Source organism: Cygnus atratus, chromosome 19, assembly GCF_013377495.2.
Source record: "Cygnus atratus isolate AKBS03 ecotype Queensland, Australia chromosome 19, CAtr_DNAZoo_HiC_assembly, whole genome shotgun sequence".
NCBI lineage: Eukaryota > Metazoa > Chordata > Aves > Anseriformes > Anatidae > Cygnus > Cygnus atratus.
The window spans coordinates 10,557,655-10,585,042 of NC_066380.1; the positions used below are offsets into that span (position 1 = coordinate 10,557,655).

The 27,388-nt window shown below is 47.6% G+C and overlaps 1 protein-coding gene across 6 annotated transcripts; it reads left to right on the plus strand.

The window, feature by feature from the left end:
* The first annotated feature begins 49 nt into the window (after positions 1-49).
* Positions 50-27,275, plus strand: SLC31A1 (solute carrier family 31 member 1). Of its 6 annotated transcripts, none has more exons than XM_050714615.1 (7): positions 76-118; positions 6,402-6,468; positions 15,127-15,187; positions 19,772-19,887; positions 22,070-22,142; positions 22,534-22,702; positions 23,379-27,275. In XM_050714615.1, exons 4-7 carry the CDS (start codon positions 19,777-19,779, stop codon positions 23,578-23,580), a joined length of 555 nt encoding a protein of 184 aa, XP_050570572.1. In that variant the 5' UTR covers positions 76-118; positions 6,402-6,468; positions 15,127-15,187; positions 19,772-19,776; the 3' UTR covers positions 23,581-27,275. The 6 variants fall into 6 exon arrangements, with proteins under 6 accessions (XP_035420622.1, XP_050570571.1, XP_050570572.1 ...); XM_050714616.1 differs by lacking the exon at positions 76-118 and adding an exon at positions 4,577-4,759; XM_035564729.2 differs by lacking the exon at positions 6,402-6,468 and having other exon boundaries at positions 50-118.
* The last annotated feature ends 113 nt before the right edge of the window (positions 27,276-27,388 follow it).

A 27,388-nucleotide genomic window follows, 5' to 3' on the forward strand; every position in this document is an offset into this window, starting at 1 on the left:
AGGCGGGGGCGGGGCGCTCCGGTAGCGCAGGCAGGGGGAGAGGGAGGGGCGGGGCTTAGCGGACGAGTCCGGGCAGGGGGCGGGGGCGAGGCAGCCGCGTCCTCGTGGCGGTCGCGCGGTGAGTGGCGGGGGACAGCGCGCACTCCCCCCCCCCCCCCTTAGCTCCCCTCAGGGGGGCGGGCGGGCCACGGAGGGGGCGGTGGTGCCGCCGCCCGGGTTGGGGTGGGGGCTCGGTCAGGGTCCGGGGGCCACCGGGGGAGTCCGGGGGGTCCCGGTGGGGGCGGTACGGGAGCGGTACGGGTCGGGGGGGGGCGGCGGGAGCCGCCCGAACCGGGCCCTGCAGCGGGCACCGAGCCCCGGTGTGCGCCCAGGCGGTGCCCGCAGACCGGACACGGCGGCCCTGGGGGCCCTGCGGCTGCCGGCGCCGCTGGGGAGCCGCTCGGGGGGCGCCGGGGGCTGCGGGCCGGAGGGCGCCGGGTCCCCCAAAGCCAGATTCCCCAAACCCAGATCCCCCAAGCCCAGATCCCCCAACGCCAGAAACCCCAAAGACAGGTGTCCCAAACCCAGATCCCAACGGGGTTTTGTTCGTGGTGGGAGTGCGGCGGGACCGGGGGTGGCGGCCACTTCAGCTCTAGGGGAGAAGACCCGCAGGAGCATTAAATACCCTTCTCGTTGAGGGACCTTATTTTAGAGTGAAACCTGCAAAGGGACAAACTCCGTGCTTCTATTTAAAAGACGCACACACACGTGATAGATATCTTATAAATAGTTCAGTGTTAATTGCTAACAGAAGCGGATCGTTCCTATCGGGACTTGGCCTGTGGACATGAACTTCAGGTGGATGGGCTTCCTGTGTTTCTGAAGTGAAAGGAGAATTTGGTGCTTTGCCTCCTTTGTTTCTGTCAAGTTTGTAGTCAGGATGTATTTTTTAAACAGTGAAGGCCTGTATGGATAAGGCCTAGTGATGCACTAGCATTTAATTTTCAAGTGACTTAAGAACACCGGTGTTATCAAGTCCTGTTGAAAATATATTATTATTTTTTTTTAGTACAGGGCTTAATTTAGATATCAGGAAGACTTAGGAAGGTAAAACATAACAGTTCTGGTACAATCAAGGATTTCTGTCCCGCGAACAGCCGCTGAGCTGAGAATCCAACGTGCTTTCCCAAACTGGGATTCGGCACAGAGTCTTAATTTCAGCGAAGCGGGGGAAAGTCTCTGGTAGAAATGCATACTGCAGCACTAAGGCAAGCCTCGTTTCTAAGCCTATCCTTAACCACTTGCCATTTTGCTTTTAATTTAAGCTTTGTTCATCGCCCTCTTCAGCAAATGAGCTTCCAGTGGGCTTGTGGCTGCACACAAATTCACAATCATAGACCAAATTTTCCTGTCCATGCTCAAATACCAAGTTTCAGAATGCTTACTAGTGTTGTATATTGTGCAAGGGTGGATTAAACTCTCTTCACAAGTGTTTATTAGTTTCTTTTAATCTGTTTGATCTTCACTTGCCTCTGCTAGAGCCTGAAGTAAGTAAAGCTTCTGCAGTATTTTTGTGAGTAACAATACGGGATTGTGTAGGCTAAGTTAGGATTTAATTTAATTGCTCCGATTCTTACTACTTCTGATGTAAGATTTTCTGAGACTTTCTGCAAGGTTTGGATTATGTGTTACTTTTCCTCAGCCTTCCTTAAAACGTGGGGCATTGAGAATGATGTGTAAATATTAGCGTTTAGATGCGTGTTGGCTTCAGAGCAGCGTGAATACCTTTCTGAAGCCAGCTGTGGCAGCTCTGCTGCATGTCACAAAATTAAAGTGATGCTTTCTGTTAGGTAGATTGAAATCTGCACTATGCATTTTTTACTTCACTCCCTGCTTCCCCCCCCCCAAAAAAAAAAAACAAAAAACGGATAGAGAAGAACAATATTCCCAGAGGGGCTGTACACTCCCACACAACTTTGTCTTATGAACTGCTAAATTTTATACAGCTGTTCTCTACTGAGATTTTGCCAATTGTTGGATGTTACAGAGAATTATTTTTATTTCTTATTGGATTTCTAATCTAGAGCAGCTTTTGAGATAGGTGGATAATTACAATAATTTCTCCAGGCTACGGTAAAGATGAAGAATTAAGTAAGCTTTTCAGGTCACTTCTGCATGTGTGCTTTTTTGTTTTAAAGGTGTGGTCCCTGACAGTTATTCTGGCTTGCAGTGGTGCAAGGACAAGAAGGTTCTCCTCTCCTCTCCTCTCCTCTCCTCTCCTCTCCTCTCCTCTCCTCTCCTCTCCTCTCCTCTCCTCTCCTCTCCTCTCCTCCCCTCCCCTCCCCTCCCCTCCCCTCCCCTCCCCTCCCCTCCCCTCCCCTCCCCTCCCCTCCCCTCCCCTCTCCTCTCCTCTCCTCTCCTCTCCTCTCCTCTCCAAAAGGTTTGGAAGGATTCTTCTCTCACTCCCACTTCTACAGAGCAACTTCCAAGTTTTGGATGAGTGAGACACCCTATCCCTGGATGAGAGTTTTACTCTCGAGAAGGGAAGGCACTGAGAATACTAATTTTTTACAGTCTTCTAGTACAAATAAATGAGAAGACCTGCCGTATTCGCACAGTAAGTCTTTAGGCAGTGCCCTAAGGAGCTTCCTTTCAGCTATCTTGTTTTTCAGTCAGACATTAGGTCAGAGGGAAGACAATTTTTTTTTATTCTTTGAACTAAAACATAATATTTTCTCCTTTCCTTTTTGGCTTCTGCATTTTCTATAAAGACTCCTCTGCTCAGCAGGAAAATTTCATGTCTCTGAGACCTGCCTTCTCCACAGTTGACTGAAGGTCACCCTGAAAGTTAGCAGTAATCTGCCTCAGAATTTTGTAAAGTTGAGCTGAAGCAGACTGCCAGCATGAACTTCTCCAGGAATCTGCCAGGAAATTGCTGGGAGTCTTGGCACTTTTTCTTAGGGAAGGATGAAAAAGACTCAATCTAGTTAATGTTTTTTTGTTGTTGTTTGTTTGTTTTTTCAAGAAAATCAAATCTTAGTTAACAGAGTACTATTGCCTTTTGTTTCAATCCTAGTTTCTGGAAATATTCCCAGTCAAGTCCCAGGGGACTCGAGACCAATGATTTTTTCATTAACCTTTTCTTCAGCTGAAAGCTGGAATCTGCTAATGCAGAGAATAATGGAACTAGTTATTGCAAACAAATTAAACTCCTGTTTTGTTGCACTACAAATTAACTTTCTAAAGCCTTTCATTTTTTGGTCCTGGAACTTGACTTTTCTGGTCTAGAAGCCAATCTAGATGGGGGAGGCTGTGATAAAATATTTTCTTATGTCTTTCCTTCTCTGTTGCCCCAGTCGTGGTTGCCATCTTCTCAGCAAGGATTTCACAAGATGTCTTTTCCTCCCTCTCTCTCACCAGTTCATATCTGCAAGAATCCTTTCCATTTGAGCAACTGATTGCTAGCTGGAACAATTGCTTATATGAAAAAATATTTTAAATTTAAATCTAAATTTTTTTGCTCTTTCACTGTGCATGCATATAGAATTACCAAATCCCACAGTCGTTGTTTTACCACAGTTGTGGAAGCCATTTATGATCTGTTTAAAAAAGGTCTACGTGCATACAATCCGTTCGCTCTAATATTGGTGTAAATTAATATAGCTGACCGTGGTATTTCTGGATAACGGACCAAAATGTTGCAAGTGATGGAGCTTCTTCTGTTCTTACTGGATGCTCAGCACATCCCGATATTGGGCCTGCGAAGCTGGGAGAACGCCAGGAAGAGGATACAGCTGTTGTACAGCGAAGAGCGAGAGCACCAAGTGCTCTCCTCTGACTTAAGGGGCTGCTTCGCTTCACAAAGCCGTCTTTTCCCATGCACGCTCAGTAGGGATCAAAGATTCAAATCTCATTCCTGTGCTCAAGGAGCATGAGCTTGGAAAATGAGCTTTTTGATATGTTGAGCTGATCTTTTGGCTAACTTGCCTAGGAGAAAGCTTGACGGTCTTAGCTTTTTTCTTTTTGGAAGACTTAATGTGTCTCCTCTTGGTGGAAGGTGTGCGTACACTTAAACTTACAGGCTTTTCTTTGTTATAGGTAATTTAATTGGACTTGGATTTGTAGGATTAGGTACTTTCAGGCCACCTCCAAGATGCAGTGCACTTCCTCATCTTACAAGCTGATGCTCGGTAGCCTGCTGGCTAGCCTTCTACTTTGTGAGCTTGGAGAAGCAGCTGTTTGAAAAGCAGAACCTCATGGCGAATGGCTTCAGGCTGCTGAAGGAGGTGCTTGTCCCTGTGACCCGGCCTGCTTCTTGTCTGATTTCTTTCAGACACTGAACACGGTCTGTGTGGGATAGCTGAGCAGCCTGTTGCGGGCTTGGTGTCTTGAGTGCCCGGCCTCAGCGCACGGTGCAGCCCGACAGTTCCTCGCAGCTCCCGGCTGGGTTTCTCCATCTTGTGTCTGGACAGAGACAGTGCTGAGAGCCGGGCATCTGATTAATCAGTTACTACCTCAGTTAACTTTTCCTGCTCTGAAAGGCTTTGTGCTATAGAGATTTGACAACGTATTGTCACAGCTTGCCTGCGTTTTCCAGCTTGCATCCTTTACTTAGGAAAGAAAAACACTAACAAATGGAGCAGGCTCAAAGGCAATGCTCCCCGCAGGCAGGCGATCCCAGCTCATTCTCCTTCAGCCCTCAGGACGTGACACCAGCGGCTGCTGTCAGTGCAGTGCTCCGCAGGAGGGCAGCAAGATACCCTGTGGGTTTTCCGATATGGTAAGTCAACCTTTGGACATCAAAGTGATAAGGGAAGTAGCAGCTCAAGCTCCTGAGGAACACACCCAGCCATGGAATATTATGGAAGCGAAATGCAACTTAGAGCATTGGTCTGGTTGTCTTGGTTGCCTCTTTTATGGCTCCCATGTTTATCTGAGCTCCTGGTCTAATGGACTTGATGAGAGACTGAGTCATGATTTCTGGGTTCTCTGCCAGGAGAGTTTTATACAAATCAGGTTACCATTAGCTTTGGTGGCCCTCATGAACTTGGGATAAGACATTATCTCACAAGGAAGTACTGAACCTTAATGTTTAAGGTGATGTCAGGTGAGACTGAAGGAGGCCAGAGAAATAAGCTACAGAAACTGTCAAACTGAAGCCTACGTGATTTAAAGGAAAGAGTTCCTCGTGTTCCTGCTGTGTGTTTGGTTGTACGTGTAAAGCCATTTCTGTGTAGCCTTCTTCATACAGAGCATAAACGCAAAGTGATGTCCTTAGTTATAAAATATCCTGCTCTGTGCATAATAAAGTCTAATACTCTTTTTTAGTGGAGAAGCAAAATGGGCAGAATACAAAATAGCTTAAAAACGCCTTTTGGCAGTCATAGAACTTTCCTTAGTTTGCTGAATTAAGTAAAACTTTCCAGTGCATCACCACTGTAGGATCATGTGCACTGCTTGCCAGCTGATTCCTTTTCATGCAGCTCTTGAAACCACTGTGCCTACAATACAGGCATTTGTATTGCAGAGCCCAGTAGAGCTCCTTGAACTTTTTCTTCTTTGTCACATTTATTCTTCCATCGCAATTGCTGATGCCAACTACTAATCAGAGAGGTCAGAGAGTCAGTATCTGACTAGGACATGTCATCGGAGACTTTCTGCACATTTTGTCATGTATCTGCCTCATTGTCATCTTTTGCCACCCCTCTAAACCCCTAGAAACTGACCTATACCCCTGAAAACTTCACATTTCTTCTTTGTGGAATAGCTACTAAATGAACCTAAGCTTGTTCTGTTACGATATCCAAAAGCAAGCAAAGCACTAATTTCTCTGACAAATTAAAATCTGAAACGTGTTTTGTGCAGTGTGTTTGAAAAGCATCTCTACAGCACATTTAGTCAGTCTTAGAAGGGCAGAGTTCTAAAATCTCGGTGCATTTTTGCAAAGGTCTTGTGAGGAAAACTCGGGAGTTACTTTAGCTATTGTGGAGCTTTCTGTGAGCATCCCAGCCCTTCATCTGGTCCTGACATGATTGACTTCTGCCTTCTGTGGGCTGCATAGGCTGAGCAGTAAATATTTATCTTGGGTCATATGAAATCTGTGGCTGTAACAATAGGGATTGTCAATATTTTATGAGAGATGGTTTCACGCAGAGTAGAATGTAGCCCAAATCCCTGCTGCTTCAGCCTTTATCCCTGGTTTTGCCTACGTAGGAGAAGCTGAATTCCCTGCTGACTAGATTGCAGGTAATAGGTCTGGCTTGAAATTGGCTGTGGGTCAGGCAATAAACAGGTTTAAAGCGGAGTAAAAGTGATCATAGTTAAATCCGAGCAGTAGTTAATGATTAGCCTTTTTGTAGATAATGATATGCATTCTGCTTGTCAGCGTTATCTGAAAGTTTGAAAACTTTGATCCGTCTCAGGATTGTAGCCCATTTGGAGAAGACTGCTCTCCTGGCGGCAGTAGATGGAAAATCTGTCCCTGGGATAGTAAGTACTCAGATTCTTTTTTTTTAAGCTCTGAATCATTTCTACTTTGGATTAGCAGCTCTGTGGCAGCCCAAGGATTTGAGAGCTCGATGAAAAAGGCAGTGTTAAGGCTTATTCCCAGGGTGGTTTATTGTCACTCAGAGCTAGGATCAAAAATCTGTTGATCGCTAGTACTTCTAGCTTTCTACACCCTAGAGGTAATCCTGTCAGAAGAGTGTCATGAGACCAAGACTACTTGACTCTTCCAAAGGCAAGTCCTTTCCCAGAGCATGGCTTGGTTTGACGGCCCTTTCCTGTTTCTTGATATCGCAGATCTTTTCCCCTGCTGAGGTGACAAAGCTTCAAGGTGGGATTGTATTTTTGCATCCCCCAAAGTGAAAATGTAGAGGTGCTCTGTTCTATGGACTAGGGCTATGAATCTGTTTCCCTAACTCTTACAAGGATTGGCGTGACTGTTTGCACGTCACATGTTCCATCTTCTTGCTTGTATCTGAGATGAGAGAGCAAGAGTAGGAAAGTGCCTCTGGAGATGTATATTTTGGTCTTAACCATCTGCCGAATCAGAGATCGACGTCCTGGGCTTAATTAAAAGCATAGTAGCATGGATTTTGCTGATGGTGACATATATTCCACCTTGCATTTTGCTGAAAAACAGCTTCAGGCTTCTCAAAACAAACCAGTGTTTTGGACAATTGAAACCCCAAATAATTTGTTCCTAGGCTCTGGTAGAGTGAGCTTTAGTTTGGAGGCAGAGTCATAGATGGTGACACAGAGAGAAACAAGCAGGCATGCGTTGCACTTCTGTAAGCAGGGAAAACTAAATATTTTTCTAAAAGTCTGTTTTGCAAACTATTAGTTGTTTAGTGAAAAGCCTGTGTTTAAAAGGTGACCCTGACATGCCAGACCAGGACTCGGAAACCCAAGCATGTTCCCGTGTGAGCTGACATCAACCACACGTGGCTGTTGCGGCAAGGTCTGGCACAGGCTGCAGCATGATGGCTCCAGGGGAGGTGGACGGCTGAGTGGCCACCTTAAAATGCTGTGTCTACGTACAGACACGCACCTGAGGAGCAACTGGAGGCAAACAGCCATTTAAGTACGAGAAGAAAGGGAGGAGAAATTAGGGTGAAATGTGCTCCTGGGATTTCTATTCAAGGAAGCTTTCACATGTGGTAGAAGCTAATGCTCAGTGAAGGTGTTGCCCTGCGATGAGTGTACTGGAGATGGAAAAACAAGTATGAATTGCTTACATGGGTATATCTCATATCATATGTGTGGAATGGGTTCCTAAAACTGGATTAATGAGGACTTCTGGAGCGTGCTTTTCTTCTTGTCCAGATTCTCAAAACATAGCCTGAAAGTCAATTTAGAACTTGTATGGCTGCTGGCTCTTTCAGGCCTAAGACGGGCTGTGATGGTGAAAAATATCCAAAGGTGAAAACCAAGCCCGTTTTCCGTGTGTGCAGGTTTGTGTCTATGGCTAAGTTGTTGTCAGCTGATCCATTCACTTATAAGTGTCTTTGTTCCCACTACAGTGCCTTAGACACGGCCTGAGTTGACTGGAGGGAAGATTTTTCTGCCGAAGGATTCCCAGGACGAAATGTTTAGGAACAGGAGCTTTTTAGTTAGACTGCTGATCTGGATCCACGTCCATCGGTCAGAGAGCCTTTGCTCTCCAGAGCATGCAGCAGCTCCTCTCCATCTCTGCGAGACCTGCTAAGTCCTTGGCATGTACAGGGCATTAAACGACACACGTAGCTGTAGCGCCTAGGTGGTGATGAGGTGCTGACCAGGCAAGCTGCTCTAGCTGAGCAGGGAAGTTAGATGAGATGATCTCAGAAGGTCTCCTAGGCCTCAGCAGTTCTGTGATGAAAAAATTCAACCATAGGTGCTCCTGATGTCTCATCAGGAACAGTAAGGTCAAGTAGAGGAAGATCTGTGAATCTTCTGAATTGCGTTGATGGACTTTTGGCTTCCTTTTATGATGCTGTTCGTTTTATTACCTTGTGCATTAGTTCTGTCTGCATGAGACAAAGGTATTTATGATCTCGCTAGATAAATCTGTAATCTTTCACCTGTATTAAAGGCCAGCTAGTGCACTTTTAGGGCATGTTGAGTCACACGGCATTTTTGCAACTGCAGAAAATTTTGCTTGCTTACTTGAGAATGTGCTTGCTGGCTCCTAGTTTCATTGTGTGTCTCCTGAAATTATTTTACAATTGTACAGGATTTAAGACTAGAAGGCACCATTTTAGCTGGGTCTGGTCAGAGCTGCTAATAGTGTTTATACTGGTGTGTGTATTCCCACTTCAGCAAACCATGTAGCAGTGCTTTATCAGATATCAGCTTGCAAGCAGTACCTTGTCCAGTGTTTGTTAGGGACTGATTGCATCCGCGTGTGGCCACTGAATGGTCACAATGATACAATTCCTTACCCTCTGGGCAGCAACACCCTTTTTGTGTGAGGCAAGCTCTCTCCTTTTCATACATACCAGTGCTGCAGGTGGCATGAACCTGCAGGAATCTGATTGCTAAATTAGTGAACACAAGAGAGAAAGTTGCACACAAAAGGTTTTTTTATTATTTATTTTTTCAGACGTGAGTTTTGCCATCATTAAATAAAAAAAAAAAAAAGTCTCTTGTAAATAGAAGAATCCATGCTAGAAGCTGTCCTTGATTAGGACGTATAAAATAGGAAGAGGGATTGAATGTCAGCTTCTTCAGAGCTGGGTTCGGGAAGCAGAAGTTATCTAATATCTCTGTCAGAATAAGTTTTCAAATATAGATTGTGGTTTTTTAGATTAAAAAGTGTTTGAAGTGTATCGCGAGGCTCGGGCCCTGCTTCAGTCCCTCAGCACGGGGCGAAGCGGCAGGATGTGTCCGGCTCTCAAGCCGCGTGGATCGCATCTCACTGCTCACCATTGCCGTGCTCGGTTGTGTAACATCTCTGCAGAAACCGCTGCCGAGGATAAGGAAGTGTCTATTTATTCAAGAAGTTGTGCAATGTTGGAAAGTGCGGGTCATGTGGCACCTCTCTTCTTTCTTCTTCCCCGCTGCCATCTTGTTGCCCTCCGCTGGCTCCAAGGAGGGCTGGGCCGCTCGCTTGGGCTGACAGCAGGCACCGAGAAGTTTCTAGCAGAAGGGTCCTGCCTGAACGTCAGGCACAGTGAGAGTGCGCTCAGCTATGCTGGCGTCCCACCAAGGCCTGTTAAACCACTGGGATTTAACCTCTCTGCCTTCTCTCTGCTTAAACACAGCTCGGTCCCTGGGGCGAGGGGAGGCCTCCAGGTTTCTGTTCCCTGGGTGTTGGGCGTTTTGTGAGATGGGGACGCGTTTCTGCGCTGCTGTTTCGTAGCCTTGATGATCTGAGGAGGAGAGATGGAGCTGTGATAAAGTGCCCTGCCAGACTGCAGTCTCGGGATAATTGCTTCAGAAGTCTTTGGCATGCACAGGGAGTGCTGAAGAGGTTCTTCGGCAGATGCCTCCTAGGAACGGCCTTTGATGGAAACTTGTTGGTACTAGCTCAGCGCTGGTGCCCGTGCTGGCTATAAGGAAGCCTGGTGGAGGAGCCCTTTAGCCTGGCAGTTTTATGAAGAAATGGTAACGTAGCATCCTCTGTCAGTTTTTGGCACTTGTGATCCCGTAGCACACCCAGATGAGCGAGACAGCCTTGGTAAGGCGGCTGCCCTGCTCCGGGAGCCGTGGGGCTGGCGCTGACTCCCCAGGCCCTGTGTCTGTGAGGTGCCTCGGTCTCAGGCACGTCTCTGCTCTTGGGGGCATGTTCCTGCTGTTCTCCGGGCACGTCTCTGCTCTTGGGGACCAGAAAACGGGGGCGACTGCCTTGCGCAGCTTGGCAAAAAGGAGAGGAATAAACAGTGCAGAGCAAATACAGAACATGAAAGGTCGGTGATGGAAGAAATAGAGAAATGGAAATGGGTGTGGGTCAGTGCTGCCTGCGTACAGAAAGGAAGAAGCTGCTCGGGAGGGGTGCAGAAGCTCTGCTGGCACCTGACGGCACCTGCACCTCCTCGCTTTGAGCTGGCCGGAGGTGCTGTGGCTCTGCCAGGGCTGGAGCGGTACCATGAGGGAAGGGGAAGGCTCGGCGCCCTCAGAGGTGAGCAGACAGATTTTGAACTACTGAAGAGGTTCTGGCTGCCTTTAATTGGCACCACCTTTGTCACCGAGTCGCCGCCCGCTGGTGCAGCATCTCCCCTTTTCTGAATGCCGACTGAGATATTTGTTGGCGTGTGTTAGCAGTGAAAAAACAACGCGCCGCTGACAGCTCTGTCCCTGGCCCCTGCTTCTGGTCAGTGGGTGAGCGGCTCTGGGCCAAGGTGGCCGGGCTTTGTTTCCTGAGCTGCACTTTTGATTTGCTCAGCTTATAGTAGTCCTGCTGGCTGGGGTTGCCAAAGAAGGCCAAGGCTGGGATGTGCTCAGATCCTTTAAACTGTCCCACCAGGGGCTCCACATTAATTTGGGATCACTCAGGTTGAAAGTACTCATGCTTTATCAGGAAGGTAGAAGGTTGCTGGTATACTAGAATGCTTCAGTTTATACTTCAGTTTATACTGTTTCTCACATCTTTTTCTCCAAAACTTGCCACTGCCTCCTGCCTGGCTGTCCTTTGTGTGGGTAAGAGCCGTGCATGCGTGTGTGCACAGCTTGCCAACCATCGGCAGCACTGTGATGGTTTCAGCATCTGTCCATCACCCAAAAATAGCTCCCTCGAGCCAGCGTTTTGGGGCAGATGTGTGCTCAGCGGTGTCTGCAAAAGCAGCACCTGTAGACAAGGCAAGTACTGCACCGTGTTTTGCAAGCCTTCATCCTGTGGTGCTCGCAGGAGCTGCCAAGTGCAACTCCAGCGGCTCTCCCGGTGTCGTGCCCTTCCTAAGCTTTTGCATTTCTCAGTGCCAGGACGATGCTCTATTTTCAGCTGCATGACTGTGGTCTAGGCTGATGTACACGCTGCTGTCTCCTGAGTCCAAAAGCCTGTCGCGCACCTTCAGAAATGTTTTCACGCGCAGCACGGCGCAGGGGACCGCAGGGGGCTGCTGTGCTGAAGAGGCGGCGATCTTCCCTGTGTCCAACAAAGAGCGGGGTGGCGGGGAGCAGGTGGAGGTGGTGACCCCCACGTTGGGCCCAGCATGGAGAGTTCTCTAAGATTGCAGTCCTGCGTTCAAAAGAAACCTTAATGCAGGTTAGTCCGTGTGAGAGTGTGTCCTGGATTCTCCTGTAGGTGCGGGGAGTTCCTGCTGCTCCCTGTGCTGATGCGCCCCCCTGCATCGCTGACCTAGGTTTGTGAGAACAAGGCACAAAGCAAGGAGTGGCGGCATTAGTGCTGTTGCCTCGTGCTAAACGTGGCTGTGATCTTAGTGGAAGGAAGCTTACCTGCTCTGCTGATGGGGCTGAGAGGTGGCCAGCACCAGCAGAACTTCAGCCCGGTGGGGCTTGGGGCCCGCTGTGAGGCACCAGAGGACCACTGCTGGTCCTGACACGAGGTGTGCGTGCTCCAGGTGCGTGAACGGGGCTGTAACCGGCAGACTTGGGTAGCAGAAGCAAGGCTGCAGCCAGGAGAACGTTGGCAAGGACTCCTCAGTTCTGCCGTGCTGCCTGTGGTTGTCCACCATTTATTGCTTTTCCGTCTCTCACAGTTTCGGTGTGGCTGAGCAACACGTTTGGAGAGGAGTCCCTCTGTTGCTCAGGCTGCCTAACTCAACGTTATTTTCTCCATCTGTACAGATCCCTTGCTAGCATTTCTTAGCCTTTCCTCCACTGTTGTGGGTTTTACAGTCAGTGTTTTTGCTATGCAGGATTGTTTCTGCTGCCTTCCACTTCACTGGGCCCATTAGTAATGGCATGGGCGGACTGATACTCTGCTTCGTGCAGTCTGGTGCATTGTCCTGTAAAGAACAGCTTGTCCTCAGATCATTTTTTTTTGGTGTGTTCAAAGATTTAGAGATTTCCTGGGGAGTCTGCATAAGCTGAGAGCTTAGGACTGACCTTCCCCTTGCAGGGAGGCAGATCAAGCAGGGTCTCTAACAGAAGGTGATCAGACAAGTTTGCTATGAAAATAAACTCCCTGAGAGGGACGTGGCTGGGGCCATGTTAAGAGGAAGAGCTGTGGCCCCTCCTTCAGTAACAGGGATCATGCTGAGGGAAGGCAGTCAGTTTTTACCTTAGCTGTATGTGTGGGTCTTGCTTTGGTCCAATACAGAGCACCAACGCTGATACTTCATCAGCTTCTGCTAATCTGAATTTTAATTGAAAGTTGACTGATGTATATAGGTGCTCTGAGCTGCCAACTGATTTGCAGCTCCAGGAAGTCTGTGAGAGCCAGCATCCCAGCGGGAATCCATGCTCCAGCGTTGGACCACTCGTTTTTGTGATGTGCAGGACTATAACGTGACAGCTTCATCAGGAGGGTGCAGCCTCTGTCTCTTGGGGAAAGAGCAGCCCTAAAACGAGAGCGACAAATAGGTATTGGTACAAGTGTGGAACGTGGGAAAGAAACTTAAGAGTTGGAAAGAAAAAAACAGACAAATGGTGGCAGCCAGGAGCCCTGGAGGATAGAGCTTTGCAGCTCAGATGAAGTGTGAGAAAATAAAAACAGCAAAACGACTGCACTTTTGGCATGGCTCTTTGGGGGCTTTGCAAAGACCCCCCCCGAGTCCCCTCAGGCACTGAGGAAGGGGCATGTACTTGCAGAGCGTAATCGTTGCCCCCAGCCATGGGATCTGGCTGTTACGCAGAGAGCCTGAGCTGAACGCTGGATTAATTGTTCACCCTCAAAGCTCCCTGCGTGGGTGGCACAAGGTTTTGCTTCGCTCTCCCTGCATAACCTGCCTTAGTCAATGAGTTTGTCGGGGTGGTCTGAGAAAGGTTCCACCTCAGCCTGGGCAAGCCGTCTGTCTGAGGCACGGTTCGTGAACAACGGAGTGATTTTGGGGTGCTGGGTGCTGTGCTGTCCCCTCCAGCATCCATGGCTGTGCTGAAGTGGTTCCAGCTGGGGTCCTTGGTGGAGGTGGTGGCAGAGCATCACTTCTCCCACATGGCTTTCTCCCCTCGCTGCAATCTAACAGCCCCCAAGGTTATTTTTAAAAGTCCTTTCTTCCACTTGTGCTTGGTAGCTGCTGAAGAACCGCTCTCCACGTGCTGCTAGTCTGCTGCATCTCCCTCCTCACGCCCTTGCTGACTGCTTCCAGCCTCTGCGTGTCGTGCTGCACAGGCGCCGTCTCCTCTTGAAGCTGCACGCGGTGTGCTGCTGGTGGAGCTCTTCTTCTGCCCATCACATCCTCCACTCCACCCTCTGGTATCTCGAGCTGGACATCCTCCAGAGTGCCTGTCTTCTTCCTTCTAAGCCTAATGAAACCCATCTGCACCAACAGCTCGGCCACGGGCCTGGTCCTTACAGGTGGAAGGTGTGCTCTGTCACGCAGCGAGTGTCTTTCTGCTTGACTCCGCTGATTCAATCTGCAAGCTTCTCCTGTCCTGGACAGAACCCAGGAAATCCAAGCTAAGGCAGCCTGGCAAGCTAACCTTCATATCGGAGCTCCCCTCCTGAAGCTGTTCCCTTCTCTTCCTTGCTCCTTGTCTGGACCCCTTCTAGCGTGTCGAGCTTTTAGGAAGCCCTAAACTTCTGGTGAAAGCTCCTGGGTGGGACTCTGGGGTAGTGACACGGCTCCAGGCCAAGCCACACATTTTTGCTGTGACCTTGTGAACATCGCTTACATTCTTAATGCACAAGCAAGAGCTCATTCTGCTGGAGTTGTGCAAGGGGAAGGAGGCGTGCAGTTCGGAGGTATGGGGGTCAAACGCAGCTGTGGGAGGTGGGGGCTCAGTCCCTCCTCGGGCATCCGAGTTCAGCCTGGGGTTGCTGAAACTGCAACTAGGAGAGCTCCGAGGGGAGTTTTGGCTTTGGAGAGCAGCGGTGTGTATTTGTAAAGCACATTGCAGTAAATTGCAGAAGACCGATCTGTTCGATCCGCCTATCTTTGAAGTGTGCCTATACAGCTTGGCACGGGAGGGCTCTGGCTGGCATTGCTGGGTGCTCTTGTAGTAGGAACAGGTGGAATTCGGCTGTCCCTTGGCTGTCCCCCTGTCCCTTTAAGCAGCTCTGAAGCTAAGCCTGGGATCTTGGAGGAAGAGCACTAAGTCCACAAGTTTGGAAAGGAAGCAGTTAAAGTTGTCAAGTTTGCCAGGAAACCGAATGAAGTAGAAGCAGCGCGCGGGTCCTATGCTGACTAGCTCAGACCATTTGGTGGTGACCACGGCTGGAGCCAGGGAGTGGTGCTGGAGCGTGTGCAGACGCTCGGCTTCCCATCCCACCTCCATTTACAGCAGTTGGGAGGAAAAAAAAAAAAAAAAAAAAAAAAGATTGGGCTTGAGGCCACGAGCTCAGAGCCAGTGTAACTCAAACAGTCTGCCAGCTGGACTGCCGTGAGTAGAGCACTGAAATTTGGGTTGCCTTTTCCATGACTCATGTCTTTCGTATGTCGCGTTCCTTTGTGTCATGCAGGACGGGGCTGTACATGATGTGCAAGCAAGAGACCTTTGCCTTTTCAACTTGCCGTTTTTAATCTTTTTCCCGTGGCTTTCTCTCGGGTGCTTTCGTTTTAAGTGTCAGTAAATCTTACCAGATGTTTTTCACTTCTTGTTCAGGAGGAGAGAAGGACCCCCTGACCCTGTTCTCGCTATCAGAAACGCTGTTGGAGACACTTAGGTAAGAACCACACAGCTGTGCTCGGGCAGAAATCCGGGGGTGCCGTGCAGGAGCTAGCCCTGTAGGCAGGGCTGGTGTGCTTGCTGCGCTGGGTCACAGCAGCCAGAGCAGCCTCTGTTGAACAAATAATTAGTGTAAAGAAAACTGAAGAGGTGTATTTTAAGGCTTTTGGGCAAAATCAGGGGAATTAGTTTTATTTCTTGCTTTTTCAGAACTGGCATGGGAAAGATGGGGCACTGTTTTGAAGGGAAGAGTTTGCTGCTGGAAGGGGTGTTCATTCAGGGCTCCGTCATTAATCCTGTTAGACTTCTGGTTTGGAAAGTGGCTTCGTTCCTTTTGAATGTGACTGAGGAAGCTCTGTTCATGCTCCGCGTTTCAGACTGAGCTGACGTGCACAGCGCTTTCTGGGAGCTTGGCAGATCCTTCCTTCCCATAGCCTGTCCTGTTCGTGTATCCTGTATGTTGCCGTGTGTCCTCTGTATGAAAAGGTGTGTCTCCCTTGGGTGTCTGGAAGCTGTTTGCCGCAGAAAACCATGATTTCCTATGAATTGACAGGATTCTGGATTAACTGTTTCCAGAGCAGAGCCACAAGAGATTGAGAAACTATTGTAGAGGTTATAACGGCTTGTGGCTGAGATCTGCTTGAGAAGCCTGCTTTGTGTTTGGCTTCTCACCAGGTTCCGCTCCTTTTCCCACTCTTTCTGTTGTGCACTGGCACAAGATACCTGTCTTCCTTCCCTTCTGCGTGCCCCGGAGTCACTGCCATAGCTTCCCTCTGTGCGTGAGGTGAGGCAGCGCTGGTGAAATGTTGGCAGAGGGAGAAAGTGAATCCCAGTGCTGACCCTGAGCTAACAGTTTGTTGTTGCCAGGTCCTGTTCCTGCCTGTAGGTTTCTGTGATTCCCCGGAACCAGCCTGGTTTGCTGAGCTGCCCCAGCGGCACTGCAGTGGAGGGGTACAAACCCCTGTGCGAACAGAGCCTGCCTGTGTGCTGAGCTCCGTCCTGCTCTGAGATGACAGCTTGAAGCAAGAGCGGTGCTGCACGTAGCTCTGGGCCTTGCTGTTTTCCCTAAGAATTTAAGGGGTCGTGAAATGGAGGCTGTGGCTTTTCTGACCTGGGACGGCAGCACCTCGAGGGAAAGAATCAAGCCCCGGAAAGAACTTCCTCATTCCTCTTCCCCGTTCCACCCTATTTGTTTTCTTATGTGGTAGGTTACTGCAGAGGGGAAAAAAAAATCCTTGTATGTGTGCGTCCCTGGTAACAGAGCAGCGTGGAGGCAGGTACACCGAGAGGTCTTCAGGTGTGCAAACACCGAGCAGTGCCGGAGCCTGGTGCAGCCGCTGTCTGTTCCTGGTCCCCTGCCCAGGGCGTGCTCAGGAACGCGCCCCAGCGCCTCTCTTTCCCTCTGTGCAAACATGTGGAGCAGGCACCGGTTGGGAGATCAAGTCACCCATTCAGACAAAAATACCTGCTGCTGAAATGCCGGGTTTGTTCAAGGCTAAACCTATTTAGAGAGTTTGCTGTAACAGAAACCAGGGTGTGTTTGTTTTTTTCCTAGGTATGGCACCAGGCTTGTTAAAAATGGTGACCTTCTTTTCGTGACAGGCACAGCTTGTGTCAGTCAGCTTGTTTCTTGGAGCCTGCAAAAGCAAACCAGAGATTTGCAGCTTGAAATATTAGCATTAATCTATTGCTCCCGCTGTCCAGATACTGCTTTTTACCCTGAGACAAGGGTAAATAGACCTGCTAAGGTGTAAAACTCAGAGACTTACTGTACCAGGTTGTTCTGCTGGAAGTGATTTATTTTTAAACAGCGTTGTGTCCGCGCATTGGTTATCTTTAGTAACAGAAAGACGGCTGAAGGGTCAGTCTTGGCTATTTTCTCTTGAGTAACTTAATCCCCCACGCTTTTCAGGATCTCACAAAACATCTTTCAGTGTTGGGTAACTGCGGTGGGGGGCGGGCTCGGTGTCAGAGCACCGGGGGGACTGGGGGCAAGGAGCCACGCAGGTGAGCAGCCAGCACGCTCCGTACGTCGTGCGACAGCTGCCCAGCCACGTGCAGCTGCTTGAAGTACTGGCCTTGTTGTTTGCAAGGGTAATACACTGTAAATACCTAGAGAAGACATACGCTATTTCACTCTTTGTGAAGACCGGTGGCAGTAAATCAGTGAAAAATTGGCCCCAAACCAACCACGAAGGGAGTTTTGACCTGGTAAAGAGCCAGGGCTTCCGTGGAGTGCACTGGGACCTGCGGAGTCTGGTGGCAGCGTAATGTTCTGAAGTGAATGAGTGGTGAGATTGGGCTGCGGTCACTGGTGAGAACGCCAGAGCAAAAGTTATGGATCAGTCAACTAAAAGGAGGAGGAGATGAGATTTTGGCCAGGGGAGAGGGGCGGTTCTTACATTACTTCATTCCTCTTGTGGCACGCTTATCTTTGCTCCCATGGTATAAACCACCTTGGCTGCTCTTCCTTCTCTGCTGCAAAAGATATTTTAAAGCTTGTGCGTCTTGGCAGAGGATTCCTTTCCAAGTGTTTGTATTTTGGAACTTCAGTTCTAGCTCTTGAACATTTACTCTCAGAAACAGTGAGCTTTAAAGCTATACTATGTGAAAATCACTCTATTTGCTCTGCAGGCTTCCTTCAGTAATGCCTGTCCGTGTCAGGTGAGCTGCTTCTTGCATTAGTCTCTCTCTCTTTTTTTTTTTTTTTCTTCCCTGAACATTTTTTGGAGCTCTTTTTCTGGTCTCAGTATTTATACTAAGCACAGATTGGAGGGGAGGTAAGTGGAATAGCCACGAAATACTAGAACTATGGGCAGGGAATACATTCTGCTTTTAGCCAGTGCCAGTAGCTTATACTATGAGTTATTTTCCAAGCAAGTTATTGTGAAGGAGTCTGATGCAGTGAGAGGTATGCTGCAGACTTTCTCTGCACAGAGAAGCAGAAAACACCTGAGCTGTGTGTTGGTGGTATGGCTAATACCAGCTGACTGGAGTGCATACGGGTGCTTACTCGCATTCACAATTTCAGCGTTTGCAAGGAGTTTTAATTCTTTCTCTTGCTTTCCTCCCCAGCACTGCTAACTTAGCTTCCTTATCTCCCACAAGTCTTTAACTTCTCTCATTGCCCTTCTGCTTTAACTCCAAAGCCTTCTGAGACCACCTCCTGTCACTGGTGTCCACAGGGACACACCGACCGTCATGTCCCGAGCCACCAGTGGTCCCTGCACAGCTCTGCCATAAGGTCGCTGTCACAGACCGAACCAGCTCCGCCATCAGCTGGTTGCTGTTTGGGTGTTTGCGTGCTAGTTCTGCTTTCAGCTTGGAGAGCTTTTCTAGAGTTTCACTTCTGATTTCCGGTCTAAATATATTCACACCTATCTGTTAAACTAAAATAGTTAGTTTAGTTTTTTAGAGCTTTTTAAGCTCTTTTCTCTGTTATAAACGTTCCTGATGATTTATCTAGCAGGAAGTCCTCCTCTTCTCTTTTTTTTTTTTAAATAATTTAATCAGATAAAGTGTCTGTATTTTGATTTGATTTCACTTTATTTTACTTGTGGACTGGACCAGGAGGGTACAGAGTGCTCCAGGCAGGATCTAGCACAGCAGCATCAGTGTTTATCTTCAGTGGTATCTCACCTGGACTATGCTGGGGTTGTCTTTGCCGGGATCATCACTCTGATGAATCCTGTTGTTTCAGGACTGACTGGTATTCCCGGGTTGTTTTCACTCCTGTTGCTGTTTCCACTTGGTGAACTTTTAGTGCACACCAAGAATTGTTTCTGGTTCCATCCCAGGTTGTGCTGGGTGCAGAGTGCAGAGGCCTTGGGCACATCTAACCACTAGGTGCATTTTTATTTTTAACGTGGCATGGCCAGACGTACCTCACTTTCAGTAACCTGATTAGGGATTTAGACTGGCAGCCTTCTCAATGTTTTTCTCATTGTGTGTAATGTGATTAGAGGGGAGATGTGACAAAGTAAAGCTCATGGAAATGAAATTGGATTGCCTGTGGCTATTGCAGACCTTTGCCTGGCGATAGGTCTTGTACCACCTAACGTCGTTTCTTGGTTAAACATGTTCCCAATAAAATGCATAACTGTCAATTAAGAGAAATACTGTAATCTGATCCTTTAGTATATGCAATTTAAAAAGGGGCACCAGATATTTTTGCCTCTTGCATGACTGCAATTGAGAAGAGACTTTTTCCTCTTACAGATAAGAAATGTTCCTTTATGCTGAGCACTTGTCTCCATGTGCTACCTCAATCACATTAGGCTGCCCTTCTGGCAAGAATGTTGAGGACGGTGCAGCAACAGGATGATGTAAAGCTGAGAGGGACACACCTCCTTTAAATGTTCCTGCTTGCTTTGCTATATGTTCTTTGCAGTCAGAGTGCAGGACCATGAGGATGCTCCAGAAGTTTATCCAGAGACAGTTATTCTCAGGCGATACCTTGGCGGCTTTGAGTATTTTCTCTTGCAGCAGCAGTAGAGAAACCGTCCTGTGTTTAGAAAAGTGCTTCATATAATTTTTCCCCTTTGTCTCATTTTTCCACGTGTCTTTTTGATTATCTCTGTAGTAAAGATGTCTCACGATTGCCACATGAACAGCTCCATGTCGCCAACCATGCATCCTGATCATCACCACACTACAGCAGCCTCGGGACATGATCATGGATCTGGGATGATGATGATGGTAAGTAGCACAGTCAGCATGAACTGGAGTGTTTTTCCTTGTCTGTGGTTCAGAGTAACTTGTCATCTTGAAGACTGTGGTCTTCAGAACTGGAAATTTAGCTTAGCTTTAGAAGGCATGAATCAATCCAGTTAAACCCAGGCCCTACTATGCTCTCCTGTGGTGAGAGTGGTAGGAGGTGATAAGCAACATGCAATGTATTTCAGAGCTGGGGATCCTATGGCAAAGTGGTCTTCCCTGCAAAAACCTTTCTAGCAGCCAGCCTGGTGTCAGCTCTCTGGCAAGCTAAAGGCCGAAATTCAAAGTGGGCATTTTCCTGCAAGAAAAAGAGGTGGATGCAGTTTGCCTGGGTTGTTAGCTAAAACCGTAACGGGCACTGAGAGGATTGCACGCTATTACAGTGGGTTGTGCTGACCTGCAGGCAAGCAAACTCTGTGCCCTTTTTCTCCTGAACTTTAGGCACGCGCTGGGTTTGGGGAGCAAACTGCTACCAGGGCTCTTTGCCACACTGGCAGTAAGGGTGGGCTGGTCCTGAGTCCTGCTGCTCCAGCTGGCTTTGATTTAAGCAAGTTCAGGCTTGTGCACGCTGGCATCACTGAAGCTTTGTAGTGTCCATGATGACCGTAGGATCTGTGTCATTGTGTGTAGCCTTCTTCTAGGGCCTTTATCAGCTCTTCCTCCCTTGTCTAAATACTTTTGGAGTGAGTTTGAGATTATTAAAATATAGCTTAAGCTTTTAAGGGAGGGGAGAGTGTGCATTTCAATCCAAAATGGGGATGTACTCAGAAATGCATTTTGTAAGCCTTCAGTTAACGTTTGCCTGGCAGCCATACGCCCCAAATAGCAGCACTGCTGCTACTTCTATTGCAAACAGTATCACAGCAGGAGAGGAGAGGATTAGAGAGCCCTTCCCCTTCTGAACATGGCCCTGTACAGAGCCCAGGAGTGCCGGTGGAGCTTACAGTCCTGCATCACCACTGATGACATCTCTGGAAAAGGGTCTCAAGAGCTCCTCATGAAGCTCTTCATATAATCTTACAGCTAAGTAGTGACATTCTCCAATCTGTTACTTTCTGTATAATTACCATTTCTTTACAAGTGTCAGTTGCTTATCTTAACGGATAATTACAGGACCATGCCTTATCCTGCAGCTGAGAAGTCTGATTAAGTGCACGACATTTTGAGTTGACATTGCTCATACAATGGTCAGGGAAGGAAGTAAATACGTAAAGCATCCTGGATAATAAACTGGACACATGCTAATGAATGCATATTCCCATTCCTCACTTGCACCAAGTATCAATACCTGTTTCAGCTGTGGTTTACGGAATTAGGCTGTAACACTCTTTGATTTGTGGGGTTTTTGGCTTAGATGTAAAGATACTAAATTAATTTTAAAAACTGGTGTTTTATAGTCACTCTGCTCTGGGGCCATGAATGTTTGTTGTGCTCAAAACATGCGAAGCTGCAATGTGCTTACCTGGATGGGAAGATGACATGTACTGCAACTGAGCTGGGATCACTGGTGTCTCCCCTTCCCACAGCATTCACTGTCTAGGTCCAGAAGCCCTTGTTTTCACCCAGGGGGAGCTCTGGTCCTTCTCTCTGTATAATACTAGTTATTGTACATGTATTTAGGCCTCTCCTTCTCCCATAGAGTATTAGGGGGTTCTGTAGGGAAACAATAGCATGCTGGCACAGTGCAGGATTGGGCCAGAGGATTCAGCTATACAAGCCCTTCCCCGTGTGAGCTCATACGAGGTTGGGAAGGAGAAGTAAGTGCCCTGTACCCCAACCCATGAGTAGTCACGGGGAGACAAGGGTGAGCTCCACAGAGACATCCCCAGTCCCTGACTACTACTGATACTGATGCTGAGGAGAAAACGAGCTCCAAAAGCAAAGAGAAGGCACTTTTCCTCTGCAGGGACCTTGAAGGAATAAGCCTTTTGACTAGGGGCACTACCTAAAAGAGCTAGAGATGGAAACTGGAGCATCTTCAGCCATGGCTAGCTTGTGTCTGTTAAACTAGATCAACTAAAGAGGTTTTTTGAGTCTATCTTGTGACCGACTGAAATGATCTAAATTCTTGGTATAATACAACAGCCTTTGATAAGTCTTTTGTGAGCTCCATCTCAGCATGGACTATTCAGGCTCATTTTGATGTTCTTTATGTCTTGGACAGGCAATGACTTTCCACTTCAGCTATGAGAATGTGCCATTGCTGTTTTCTGGACTTACAATCAATACTGCTGGAGGTTAGTAACGCTGTCTCGTCCATTCCAAATAAAATGTTTGTGGTTGATGAATGTTGCTGCTATTACCTTTTATTACGCCCAAAATATCCAGCCACGGCAGATGCAAATCTGTTTTAAATGGCATCTGTGGGGTGAAAGAAAGAGGAAGATGTTCATGTAGTTTGAGTTTTACTAGTCTTACTAGTTAAGTGACTGATGGTTTCATTTCATGTATGAAATTCCAGTTGGTGTCTGAGTTAAATTCACATTTACCGCCTGTATGTGTGTGCACAAGTGCCCTGCTGTAGGCCATGCAGTGTGGCGTTGTTAAATCACACGATGTCTCTTCTGACATGTTTTAAAGCAAATATCTTGTGTTCCACAGATAGAATAACATTTCCTCTTTTGTCAGAAATGGCTGGTGCTTTTGTGGCCGTCTTCTTCCTAGCCATGTTTTATGAAGGCCTTAAGATTGCCCGAGAATGTCTGCTTCGTAAATCCCAAGTCAGCATTCGCTACAACTCCATGCCAGTGCCAGGTCCCAATGGCACTATCTTGATGGAGACACACAAAACTGTTGGGTAAGAATCTCGCTTCATTATGAGACAAATCTCTTCAGCACCTGAGAAAGGCAAAAATTGGGACAGAATAAACTTTCTCCAGCCAGTATAACTCTTTGTAAAGTATATTAATTGCAGTCTTGGACACTGCTTGACAGTTGAATCACTTGGCCAGCCTTCAGGATGGAGGACAAAAGAGGGAAAGCAGCAAGGAGGCAGATGAGCTTTTATTGTTATTATTTCTTTCCAAAGCAGTAAAGAACACATCTGGGCAGCTCCCAGAAACAGAATTTGGGCATTATTTCCAGCCACCCTGACACAAAGTCCTTAGAATCATCCTGTTGACAGCTAGTCAAAGCCTCTTCTCAGAGGAAAAAAAAAAAAAAAGGAAAGAAAAAAAAAGGCCATTCTGCTTATTAATGGGGTTAAAATAAACTTTAGTTTTATTTCTCATCTAAAACTTTTGTCTTCCCAGCAAGTACTGTATTTCATTCACTGTCAGTCAGCTCTGTGGGGAAAAACAGTTCCAAATGACAAATGCATGCAAAAGTTTATGTCCAGCCTACTTTATCTCCTCTGCCATTTCATGCCCACCTTGGCATCTCATCAGCCTGAGCTTTGTTTTCTTGTAAGGAATGTGCATTTTCCCATCTGCCTCTCACAGATGCTGACTGTTTTTTGGGTTTTGTGTTGTCAGGCAGCAGATGCTGAGCTTCCCTCACCTCCTGCAGACAGTACTGCACATCATTCAAGTCGTGGTCAGTTACTTCCTTATGCTGATCTTCATGACGTACAACGGATACCTCTGCATAGCTGTGGCAGCAGGGGCAGGGATGGGCTATTTCTTCTTCAGCTGGAAAAAGGCAGTTGTTGTGGATATCACTGAGCACTGCCATTAACACTGGACGCTGCCCAGATGCCCCTCCATCCCACTGCTCTCTTGAAATGCAGCCATCATGAAGACTGGATCATTCCTAAGCTGAAAGAAAAGATACAAAGAAAATCAACTGGAGTTCACCACAAGTTCGTAGCTGGGGTGCAGGGATGTGAGGAGCTGGAATATGCTGCTCCCCCATGCTGCAGACTGGCAGCTGGGTTGACTCTTGAGGGTCCCGTGGTAGCCGTTGGCTAGGATTTGCTTTAGTCTTAGGTTATGCCATGATTGAAATTAGTTGGCTGACAGAAATGTAGAGTTTCTTCCTTTTTTTTAAACGTTTTGTTTTTAAATTGTAAATGCACATCTGTGAAGGTTTTATGAACAGTAGGTAAAGATCAGAGTTTCCAATGGAGCCTACATGTGTGAATGGCTATTTTAATTTTTTTTTTTTTAATATGTACATAATGCCAGGGGAGGAGATCTTCCTGGCATTGTGGCTTTTGGGGCCAATGGCACCTTCTAATGCAGAGTTCCATAGGACTCAGCCTCTGAGGAAGACTTGGTGCTGCACATCAGACACACTCAGGTCTGTCCTGGCAAGAGAGTACCTTGACCCCAGTGCTTCAGGGGGTCTAGGTGAGTCTGTCCTCCAAGCCCATCAGAGTAAGACGAGTGTTGCTAGTCTTCTGATACATCCAGTGGTTTTACTCAGCTTCAAGTGATAACATTTCAGTTTGGCTGCTTTCACTTCCCAATCATGGAAATATATGGAGTAGATGCAGAACAAGAATTGTGTATTCACGGGGCAAAAAGATTTTAAATATACCAATGAACCCATATTGATTTCATGTTGGATGGATCTAGAGCTAGACTTCTGGCTTACTAAAACTAATTCTGTAAATGAAGCAAGAGCTAAATGATTTCTTGACACTAAAGGCTAACATGTCTGAAAGGTTGTTCCTTGAGTGAAATGAAAAAAGAAAACAACCTTGTTTCTGTAAAAGAGAGATTTAGGAAAGTGAAGAAAGAAAAGATAGGATTACAGCAGCCTTCAGTTAATTCTCAGGTGAAATTTGGAGCAGCTTGGGCTGATATAAAAAATATTCCTAATGCAAATGACTCCTTTTTGTCTTAATAATCATGCTGTGACTTTGTTAACTTGGAAGTGCAGGAGTTGAGAGTGCTAGCGGTGGATACATGTAGCGCAGTAAAGAACTTCCCATTTGGTGCTATGAGCTTTACACATTTCATGGGCAAAACAGGATAGCTTCCTGGATGGGTGATGTGCAGAAAACACTTTGGGTTTTCCAAGGAGCAGTTTTGGTTTAGCACTTTTATTACGCTGCTCCTTGTTGTAGGGAACGTTGTGCAGTTAGAATATGGCGCAGAGCTGGAGCCAGTTCTGCCCAGGATGCTCTCTTCACGCCTGTAACTGGCTGAAGGGAAGGTGGTGAGATTTCCAGAAGGCCACTGAAAAACAGACACCATTTTCAGGCTGATGACTAGGATGTGCCACATGAACAGGGAATGCTTTTGAGATGAAAGTGTCTGGGCACACTCAGTAGCAGTTTGTTGTTTTTTTTCCCCTCCAAAGACGCTACTAGTCGCGCTGTTAAGAGTAGCTACGTAAGGAAAGCTGATCTTTGTGAAGAGGTTTCTCTGGCCTTTATGCCTTACGGAGCACAGCCCATTCCTGTATGTGTGGATTCTTCGCTGTGCTGATGCTACCACCAGCAGAGCTCACCCTCTGAATGGCAGCAGGAAGCCTGTTACTGCCGCTGCCTGGCGTCCTGCCGGGTCTTGAATTACACCACCTGAAGTCAACCTTCCTGTGGATGACGCCAGGTATTTGTTTGGTCATCTTGTTTTCTTTGGGCAGTGCAAATATAGAGCAGAAGGAGATGAATTAAAAGCAAGCTCAGGCTTCTAAATAGCTTCTTTCAGTAACAAATTTGCTTCTGGGTGAAAGAAGTAAAGCTATTTCCATGGAAAAATTGTGGCAATCTCCTGATGAGAGACAGGCTAAGCTCTTCCCCAGTCAGGTCTTTGGAGGGAGTTGTGTCTGTAGCAGGCTGCAGAAGTCACAGGTAGACTGATGCCCTCTCTCTGCATCAGTCACGAAGTGAAGATCTTCTGTGCCCTTGGGGAGTCATGTTTCTCTGTGAGAGGGGAAGACAGACCCTTCCAGTCCCTATGGGAAAGCTGCGAGGACATCTTAGTGCTTGTCAGAGAAACGTGAAGCAGTTACGTGCTGGAGTTGGCTGTGTGTATTTTGAAAGCTTTACGCTGCAGAGACCTCATCCCTGAAGGGTTTCAGAGCCGATGTTCCCAACACCTCTACTTTTGGCCTCTGGAACAAGCTGGAGCTGTTGCTGTTATAGGGATGCGTGATTATAGGGTACAGTGGCTTTGTGTGTTGACACTAGGTAATTCATATACCTCTTGCTATGTCTTTCTCTAAAATAAAGCCTGTGCTTGGCCTGATCTTGCTGTCACTGAAGCTTTTTAGCCACCTTTCGCATTCAAGTGACCAGATGTGAATTCTCTGATTGGAACGATCAGATAGGTGACGTTAGGATCATGCAATTGCTGTGGCTTTTACGATACAAATTCAGTTCTGCATCACTGTACATGTAACCTCCCTTGAATTGTTTCTCCCTTGTGGGTGAACACCTCTGTTTTCGAAGAGTCATCCCTGCCCACCCTGTACAGGAGGGTGCGCACGGCTTTCTCCAGCGCGCAGAGGGAAGTGACGCTGACTTAGCAGGAAACTGGGCTGAAGTCCCCGAAGCCTAGCAGGTGCCCCAGCTGCCTTCCAGCAGCTCGTGAGCATCACAGCGTGAACATCAGGGGCTTGGGGGAGAGGTGCACAAGGGAAGGCCCGAAGAGGAGGGGGTTCAGGAGAGAAGATGGCACTCTTACAGAATGTGCTGTCTGCAGCGGGGACTCTTGCCTGTAGCTCTGCCCCCTTGGCACCCAGTGGAGAGCTGTGCCCTCTGTGCTGCTGAGCTTGCTGATGCAGGGAGGCACAGCTGGGAGAGGGACATCTGTAATCCCAGCTCTGGCCATGCTTTCTTTGGTTAAATGTTGACAATCCAGACAAGCCACCTACCTCCCCGTGTCCCTGCCTCCCTCTGGTCCTCCAGCTGCCACCAGCTGCCGTGCTCTTGGCCCAGGCTGGTGATTGCCTTCCCAGACTGAGCAAAACCCAGCCTCCCGGCGATGCCTTGCGCTGACTGCTTTTGCTGCAGTCCCAGCCTTTATGCTGGCTGTATTTAAATTGTCCTGATGTTAACACTAAACTCGCATCGAGCAGTGCTTGGAGGGAGGTGAGGACTCTAATGATTATTAGACTTGAGTAAATTAAATTCGTATGTCAACACATGTAGCATGCTTAGAATGTGATGTCCTGTGTCTGTCTTTGATCACACCCTGATATTCAGTCTCCACACGCTGTGCCTCTGGATTATCATCCTGGAAGAAGTGCACAAAGTATCCAGGCTGCGTTCATCAGCTGGCTTCTGTTGTTTTTCTTGGAGTGCCTTTTCAGTTGGTCTGGAGCCAGTCCCGACAGATCCAACAGGATGTATAGTTTTGTTTACAGTGGACTGTCACTTTTGATTTTACTCTTGCTTTTTGTGGAGGTAACTTGTCTAATGTTACTGTGCATATCAAGTCTCCTGTATATAATTAACCAATAAAATAGATTGCATTTTACTGTGGTGGATGTGTGCTTTAGAAACAATCTTCAGTGCAGAGACTACAGCTGAGGTGAAGGCCAGCAGCTTTTACTGAAACATTCAGAACGCAGCTCCAAGAGTAAGCGTCTG